The sequence below is a fragment of the Drosophila takahashii genome, chromosome 2L (genome assembly GCF_030179915.1).
Source record: "Drosophila takahashii strain IR98-3 E-12201 chromosome 2L, DtakHiC1v2, whole genome shotgun sequence".
Taxonomy (NCBI): domain Eukaryota; kingdom Metazoa; phylum Arthropoda; class Insecta; order Diptera; family Drosophilidae; genus Drosophila; species Drosophila takahashii.
In genome coordinates this window covers 10,825,336-10,834,741 of record NC_091678.1, presented here as the reverse complement: position 1 = coordinate 10,834,741, position 9,406 = coordinate 10,825,336, and the positions used below count along the sequence as shown (strand labels likewise).

The 9,406-nt window shown below is 42.3% G+C and overlaps 1 protein-coding gene across 2 annotated transcripts; it reads left to right on the top strand.

Moving 5' to 3' along the window:
• The first annotated feature begins 240 nt into the window (after positions 1 to 240).
• On the top strand, positions 241 to 8,190 carry LOC108061212 (phenoloxidase-activating factor 2-like). 2 transcript variants are annotated; one of them, XM_017147295.3, is made up of 3 exons: positions 241 to 584; positions 7,022 to 7,124; positions 7,184 to 8,190. In XM_017147295.3, the coding sequence occupies exons 2-3, from the start codon at positions 7,050 to 7,052 to the stop codon at positions 8,117 to 8,119; spliced, it is 1,011 nt and encodes a 336-aa protein (XP_017002784.3). In that variant the 5' UTR covers positions 241 to 584; positions 7,022 to 7,049; the 3' UTR covers positions 8,120 to 8,190. The 2 variants fall into 2 exon arrangements, with proteins under 2 accessions (XP_017002784.3, XP_070067797.1); XM_070211696.1 differs by lacking the exon at positions 7,022 to 7,124.
• Positions 8,191 to 9,406: the final 1,216 nt, after the last annotated feature.

Sequence of the window (9,406 nt, the reverse complement as noted above, 5' to 3'; positions counted from 1 at the left end):
GCGTGACTGTCGGATCTGAGCGAGAAATAGAGGGGAAGGTAAGTCAGAGCTCAGTATCGTCATCCGAGCTACAGAGGAGTATGCTAGTCCGGCTGTCAGACGCAGCATGGTGCAGAAAATCATCACGAACAAAGGACATTCCGAATGCCAATGCCAAGGACCAAGGAACGACCTCGAAACGCACTTTGATAAATGCGTCATAAAATGAGCAATTATCACGTGCGTCCAGCGCAGCTGAGCGACAATTAAAAACCAAACACAGACGGCGAGGAACAGAGCATCAATAAAATTATTTGTCAAAATGTCAGGATGCACACAACGGGAGGGAGGTATGTCGAAGGACGAAGGACTGCGACTACATCGAGGGGAGTGACTGGATGACAATGGCGGGACAGACTCCGGGATGTACGCAGAAGTGTCAACTTTGGTGGCTGGCAATGAATGACGGACCATAAATCAAGGACAATGGCCTGCCTGGGAGACGACGACGATCCTATATCCCATCCTGGCATGTCCTCGGATGTCCTTGATTGACCGCACTCCTCGCCGTCGTCGTTGTCTTGCCAAAGCTGAAAAATTAGCGAGTAAGTCAATAAACATGGCCAGACTCTCGCCGGCTCGTTAAACTGCGCCGTTCCTTTGGAGCCCATAAAAATTCAACGTTGTCGATAGATTTCCCATGATATATAGGGCCATAATTTATGTTCTCTTTATCAAGCCAAACACACATGGGGGATGGGATCGGGAATGGGAAAGGGAATGGGCGAGTTGGCCAGGGGAAACACCTTATGGACGGCTATATCCTGTGTTCGCCAGGAAGCGCCAGTCGTTGTAGTCGTTGTTGCCGCATTGGGACCTGGCTCAGTTGCTGTTTTCGCCCTGCTCCTGCTCTACTTTGCTCTGATTGAATCGGGAAGGTCATAAAGATTTTTATGTTTGGCCATAAATATTTTGTTTGTTGTTCTGCTGATGCTCGCTGGGTGCTGTGTGCCTTTGCAAATGTTTTCCCCCCTTTATTCGTTCTATTTGATTATGATATATGGAATGGCAAATATGGTTGTGAATATTTTTAGAAAGCCCGTACATATCACAAAGAACTTAACTAATGATCCATCTACGCTATAAGGGAGTGTAATTAAAAGTGGAAATGGAAATAGGAATAAACCTAACACTGCTTCATATTTACATTTTATTATAATACTTTTCTTTAAAGTTTCTATTTGAATACCCTCTGGATTTAAACGATTGACTTTGCTATTAAGAGTAATAATTGCGATGCTCAACGTAACGCTTGGTTTAAAAAAGCGACTGTATTTACATAAATTCAGAACCCGAGAAGAAACACCAAAGTCGGCACTTTTTGTTTGTTCGGCCTGCTCCGTCGAGAATGACGAGCTGACAGCGAAATTCACACTTCATTTGAGGCACCTCACGCTCCGAACTCGACAAAAGTCCCAACCTCGATGAAGAACCCAATCCCAAGCCCCGAACAGCAAAGAACCCAAGCAAACCGAGACGAGTGCTAATGTTGCGCATAATAATTTTGTACTAAATTAAATAGTGCGTGGGTCGGCGACGTCTGTCAGTGAGTTGGTATCAGTGGGTATATATCTGAGTTTTTCGGACGGATCTTTCGGGTTGTGTGACTTCGCGTCTGGCCAACATGTTGCTTCGCCGGCGTTTTGTTCGTCTTTTTTCGCCGCCACTTGAACCTCAAAAGGATATAATTTAGTTTTTATTGCGCGAGGTTTTTGCCTCACTTTTTTTCGAATATCTGTGTTCACGTTCGGAGGATTCATCAGCTATGCATGGCATGTTTGTTCTTACAAGGGTCCTTTACGACTGTCGGGCATTTTGTTGGACCTGTTATGGCCGTTCGTTCAGTCGCCTCCTTTGCGTTAACTACTCATTCGCATTTCGCTCGCATCCCTCCGATTTTAGTGTTACTTTATTGATGGGCCTGCTTATCGTCACGTGGCTGGAAAACGTCGAACGTATCACCCTTTATTTCCTTCGGTATCTGGTCGGTCGCTTTGATGGGGCTTATAAATGGAAATTATATTTAGTTGAACAAAATAAATCGAAATTTATGGATCATGAAATGTAGTATAAAGAATATTATTGCGGGGATACTAAAAGTTGGGAAACATATAACTTTGAAGTTAACATTCAAGAATACTTTTAAAGTTGAGTATCAAAACTTACTAATAAATTCATTACGAGTATATATATCACCCCTTACCATCAGCAGATCGATTTGAAGCTACGCCAATCGTTATGTAATCATTCTTTGAACGGAACATCACATTAAATCCTTTTTGTACTCAGGGGGTTTTCTTCCCCCACTCCAAATCAAGATACTCATGTAGGTCGCTGACATTACTTCTGCTTACTTTGGCAATCTAAGCAAAACGGAGAGAAGAAGCTACCCAAGTGAGACATTCGGTGGCGGGCCAAAGTGAAAGCATCTCGTTTTCATTTCATTTAAAATGCTGTCAGCACCTAACCCCCAGACCTGACTTCTCCGTCTCTGTCTGCCCTCCAAGACCCAAGACCCGGCGATGTCTTCATGTCCTTTTTTATGGCACTTTCAACGCGTCATTGAGTAAGCCGCGGCGCGCACTCATCAGCATCAACATCAGTGAATGTGGATGTGGATGGGGATGTGGAATGGACTTGGAGTGTGTTTGCAAGTGGGTGAGTGGAATGAAAGTGCTGCCCCAGCCGAAGAGCATTCGAGCTGAAAATGAAGACGTTTAGAATGGGAACAAGGTAGATTCCTGAATTAGATATCAGCACTTTAAGATACCCATCAGCTAGATATGCATATTTAAAAGGTTTCAGGATGATTGAAAGGCAGATAAGAGCTCTCATTTATTAATTTTGGGTGAAAGCGATATTGATTTTTTACCAGTAAAATAAGTAAAACAGATAAAAACTAGAAGCTACATATTTTTAAAGTAATGAATTAATTTTTAGAAAAGGTTATATTCATAATTGGGAAAACAGAATAGAATATTTAGTAATGAAAAATTCATAACAAAATAACATTTCAATTCTGTCTTAAAAACTTGAAATTAAAAAGCTTTATTAAAATTATAAAAAAAAATGATTTAAGTAACCAAAATATATTATATTCTATTTTTGTAGCCTAAAATCGTTTTATGTTTTTAAGATGAACACTACAACCATCAACCCCCATTAAAGGGTATCAAAGGAGCCAGAGGGCTCGAGTGTGAGCCCGAGAACATGCCCGACTATTTTGTTTTGCGATAGAGTGCGTTTATAATCAAATTAGAAACGAAGCGTAAGATCAAAGGAAAGGCGCGGACGTCGCTCATTTAATAGAGGGCGCAAGGCGGAAAAAGTAGGCGCGACATAATGCCCGAAATGTCCAAAACACACACTGCGAGAAAAGGGTGTGGGGTCTGTGGTGCGGAGTGGTGGAGAGTTGGAGAAGTAGCGAAGTTGAGGACGCGGTACCTGGCCTGGTACCTTGGCCTGCCACAAAAGATGACGAGGGGCCCTGTCCATAGTCTTTGACAAGCTGAAGTGGAAATGACTGTGCACCCGGAGCAAAGGAACGCCCGATCCGGCCCAGAATCGGCATCCGGGCCTGAAGAAGACGTCTCATTAATGACAACAAGGAGCCCGCGCAGAAGGAAAGGTGTATTATGCACTCAACTTGAAACCTGCCTCTCTGTCAATTCCCACTCAAGTGCTTCGCTTTTTTTCCCTTTTCCTTTTCCTCGAAAGGATCCGTGGCGTTGGGCATCGCATCTCGCTCGAATAATTGAAAAAGCGGATAGACAGAGGAAAACCGAAGCCCCTCGCCCGGGATGCGGAATGATTTTCATGTTGAATCACTGACGACGACAGGTTAAATGTTTTCATTATGAGTCGAGTCGAGCGGCGAGCTGACGTCAGTTTCTCCCCATAATTGGAGCTGCACTCAAGTGCCCTCCACCTCGGGTTCTCCAATCCTTAGCAGCCATCCTCGCTCGCCTTAATGAAAAAGTAAATTGAGTTCTCGGTAGTCGAAGTCTGTGATGCCGGTTGCTCGTCTCCGCTGGTTTCAAGTGCCGAGACCTCATGAGACACGCTCAATTAGTTCCCCGAATTTCTAACAATGAGGACCCCAAGAAAATTGAATGGTTCTCACAACTTCCGTCAACACTTGGGCTCAGACGGGTCATAAATTACGCACTACAGCCAATTTTCAGGAAGCAATGAGAAAGATATGTGGGGACATTTATGATATTTCAAGTGAAAACGAAATTTAAGAACCTTTTTTATATTTTTAAAAAACAAATTTCTTCCCAAAAAAAAAAAAATGTATAAAAAAATAACAAAAAATTTATTCCATACAATCACACATTCAACACTCTTTTACGTTATTCCCACAGAACACGAACCTGATCTCCCGTGGAGGTCATAAAACCTAATTAACATCAGCAAATTCGTAGCTGTCTTGGGCTAATTAGCTGATGTCATTTGAGTGTAACAAATGTTACAAATTTTGAAATATTAGAAGCCAACTGTCAGATGCCGGCATGAAAAGGGGTAACATCCGGCAAACTAACGCCACACCATCGAACCCAAAGGCGAGGGCAAACATAAAAGGAACTTTTATTAATGTCTCAAATTACGCACAAATAAATGTTGGTAATTTTGTGGGTAATCAGTCAATTTCAGGCAAACAAAACCGAACCGGGGTTAACTTCCTCTATTCCGATCGGAGGGGGGTGGTGGTGGTTGACAAGATTCATGGGCCTGGGATTATGCAGGAAGTTTGTTTAACGCACGGTTGCCCTCCACCAGCTTGACAAAGATGGCAAAAGTGGTTTTCCCAGTGCATAGTTTAACCCTTTTCCAACTTCCTTTGGGTTTTCACTTTTGGGGTAAGTTAAACGTTGTCGATAAATAATTTAATCCGGAATATTTTCATGAAATTACTGCACATGTTGCTCGGCAACGAAAAAAAAACAAATTTTGTGTAAATAACATGGATCTATGGATCTGTTTTGGTGACCCTATGTAGTCAAGTGCCATACTTGAACAAAAATCTGTCAGGATGAAAGTTCAAATTTCCAATTGATGTCCTCCTTAGGTCAAGTGGTTACATTTAGAACTCTGTTGCAGTTCTAAAGATTTTTTATCTTCAGCTGTCAGCAGGATTTTGATTTATTGAAATAGCATTTCCTGCTTTTTTAGAAGTCTGAGGGTATCCGAAAAATGGTTGTCTATATTTCCATCAAACTAAAATGATAAATTAGACACTTGTGGGTCTAAAAAATATCTATAAATTTAAAATAAGTGGATACTTAGTTCTTAATAGGTCCTTTAGTTTTTGGTCTACTGCTGTGTATGCAACATCATAAAGTTCATTTGTGCATCTTCCGTTTCCATCTTCCCCCAGCTAAAGAGCGCCAAAAGGACCCCATAAATTTCGCTTTTAATAGCATCCGCCTGTCATTGCAATCTAAATAAATTGTTAAATTTATTTACGACGAAATGTCCGCACAGTGGGTGCGGTGGGTGGTACAGGGTTGGTATGTGAGTGCGGCTGGAAAATATGAAAATTAACTGCCGACTAAAGCCAAATCCAGCAGCCACAACAAGAGTGGGAGGGCTCAATGGAGGGGTGGGGCAAAACAATTGCGCTACATTTGCCATATGTGTCTGTGTGTAATTTTCACTTCATGTTTGGCCGCAAAAACGCAGGGACTGCCATAAAATGCACACACACATGGGACACTAGCAATATCCTGGACCCCGGGTCTTCCGGGGGTGAGATCGGATGGCCATGGCCCACGGACAATAAGGTGAAAGGGGCCACTAAATGCCACTAAATGAATTTATTTGCCGGACAGAGAGGGCGAGAGGTGGCTGCCCAGGAAGTGGCAAGGCGGACCGGCTCGAAACGTGAACATTTTGTGAGTAAATAAAGCCCAAAATGAGATTTATGCAACATGACCGACAACAGACAAAAGCGAACGGAGAGCCCAAGTGCTGAAGTGCCGAGCCCTCCCCTCCCATTCTCTAGCCGCAATCTCCACAACCCCCATGGTCACCATGGCCACCCCACTCTTTTTCCGACCCATCGCCAGTGGGTTAGTTTTTAGTGGGCACCCACTTTGTGGGCATTGCGGACTGGCAATCGCCGGAGCCAAATGCTGGCCAGGACTTGCATCGCTCTTCCTTCCTCTTACTGGTTTTCCTCCCCGATGTGTGCGTGCCTTTTAACCCAACTAATTTCTGTGAAAGAAGGAGAGTTAGAGAGTTGAGTGGATAGAAAAGAGTCTCGAATTCCAGGTACCTTAAAAAAATATTATCAACATAAATAAAATGTTTAAAAATAGGCTATTGTAAGTATTTTTATTTATTTTATTTCTCAAAAATATACGTGTATATTTAATGTCACAATTCTTTAAAAGAAGATGTACAGACTAGAACTTACATTTTTTATATTTTTCTGATATAAAGCACTTTTCTTTTATTTCAAGACCTACATTTAAATTTTCTCTTTAATAATGTTGTTCCTAAATTTTATCTCCATTTTCTTTCTGTTGATTTTAAAGAAAGAAAGATTTTGACTCTTTGCTTAATTTTTTTAAAACCTAATCGATTGGTTATATGTATGTTTCTATTATTTCCACAATACATGTTTTATATTTAAGAATGTGTGACACATGATTTTGGCATTCTTGGAATTTCACATTGGAAATTATATTTTAAATGTACTCATCATGGTTTTTTTCAAATTGATAATTTGAACGAATTTTTATTTCCGACTAATGCTCCGGGGTTATCAGACCTTATCAAATTCCATGAATAAGTCTTTCGCTTGTGTTGCCTATATATAGTGGCAACTTAAGAGGCAGACAACAGTTGCTTAGATTCCGGCGATCAAAATGGTTCGCCTTTCGATCCTTTGTCTGCTTCTGGGGCTCTACGGGGTCCAGGCCCTTTATTGCGATAATTCTTACGAAAAAAAGTGCGTGGCGCGAAATCATTGCAGAGTTGGCTCCGAAACCGGAACGCCCATCATGCAGTTCCAATTTGTAGAAAGAGGCAATGGAGGATGCTCTGCTGCCGAAACCTGCTGTCCAATCACGGAAATTGTAATGTTCATATAAATAACAACCGATTAACTCTTATTAACAATCACTTGCCTTTACAGTCACCATTTCCAATCACGAATCAGGTACCCTATCGACCGATGCAGGGTTGTGGAAACGTAAATCGCAATGGCCTGACCTTCACCATAGCCAACTCGGGGGACACCGCACAGGAGGGCGAACTTCCCTGGATGGTGGTACTCCTGGATGCCCAATATCTCCAGCCGATCGGCGGTGGCTCCCTGATCGCACCGGATGTGGTGCTCACGGCCACCAGTGTGACCCGGAATCTCGCCGAGAACCAGTTCATTGTGCGGGCTGGAGAATGGGATCTCGATACCAACACCGAGCTGCTAAAACATGAGGACGTGTTGATCCGGAAGATCGTGCTTCATGCTGAATTCAATGAGGTAACCGGGGCCAACAATGCGGCCCTTCTTTTCCTCGCCAGACCTCTTCAACTGTCCCGCCACATAAACCTCATATGCCTGCCGCCACCGGATTGGAAGTTCTCATGGAATCGATGCATCGTCAGTGGCTGGGGTAAGAAGAACTGGAACGACATCAGCTACATGAATCTCCTGAAGAAGATCGAGGTGCCGTTGGTGGACAGCGCCACGTGCCAGAGGCAATTGCAGGGAATATTTACCTCAGCCTTCCAGCTTCATAACAGTCTGATCTGCGCCGGCGGAGAGGCTGGCAAGGATTCATGCGAAGGCGACGGAGGAGCCCCACTTGCCTGTCCGATCCAAGGCGATCCCACTCGCTATGAGCAGGTCGGCATCGTCAACTTCGGAGTCGGATGCGGAGATAAAATAGCTGCAGCCTACACCGATGTTTCCAAAATGAGACCTTGGATTGAGTATCAGATCCAACTGAATTCAGGTGGCGACCATAAAATCGTTTTAGATGACTACTACACATCAAGTACTACACCAACTACTACAACGCCAACAACAGAGGGTGCACCCTTTCCCATGGAAATTGAAATTGCTTAATGTATTTTCTTTAATCCCTCTCCCAACTTATTGCAAGCAGTAATAATGGAATATAGTATATTTTTAATATTTCAGAACTACGAATTACATTTTATAAAACTTTATTTTGTGATATTGTTTAATTTTTTTAAGCCTGTGGGCGGACTTAAATTTTTAGTAATATACAACAATAATAAAATGATCCGTAAAGATATTTTTATATTTCATATTTAACTTCTCATGTTTTAAATTGGGAGTTTCTCAAACCTTCACACCCGCTTGCTACCCTTCCGCAAACCTGAATGCGCACCTACACATATGGGGCATCCTTCTCTGGCCAGTCTGCAGTCATTTATTCTGGACAAAATTGTCACATAAATTTTACAGCGTCCGAGGCATGTCGAGCGTACTTCATTTCGTATTTTATGATATTTTTTCCCCCACTGCTAAACTGGTTAAAAGGAAATTTATGATCGCAGCCGAAGACAACAATGCTGCGAGTTTATTCTAGGTAGGTGAGGACTAGAACTAGATTTATACCGGCCAGTTCCACAACGTAGGTGAGCTCCGGACTGATGTAGAATGTCATAACTGGAGCGGTGTGCTGCACACGGAGCCATTACGAAAGTCTCGAAAATATATTTATCACTATGGACGGCAGTCCATGTAGTGACGAAGCGCACCAGGAGAGTGTGCGAAGGCGACTACTATTATATAGCCGCAAAATTGAAAATCTGCTGTGATAGTCCGATCGTAATGAGTAATACACCAATCAAAAGGTATTGCAAAAACTTAAAGGATTGCATACCAAGACTTTAAGAAAATCAATTGGCTTGGGAGAGAGAGCGGTGAAAGTGAAAAAATGAAAATTTCGAAATTTGGAGCTGTTGGGGCCGGTGGGGATAAATGCCCCCTCGCAATGTTTTAGTTGTATTCCTTTTGAAAATACCCGTCGAATGAGGGGTCACTTGTCAAAATCCGACGCTCCGTTCAAAAGTTATAGCCAAAATAAGATTTCCTTCTTCTTCCCAAAATGAAAATTTAATTCTGTTTGTCAGTTTGTCAGTTTGTCAGTTTGTCAGTTTGTCAGTTTGTCCAAAACATGTTTCTTAAGTTTTGAAAATTTAATATGACGTTCATCCCATCGATATAAAAAACTTTTGTTCTACCACTTTTGGAAAAACTCGCTGGTTTAGCGGGAAAACAGCTATAAATAGCTAAAATTCGGAAAACCGTAACTTCTATACTACTAAAGCTACAGACTTGTGCTGCATCTTGTTTGAAAGGTATTTTTAAATGCTATAAACG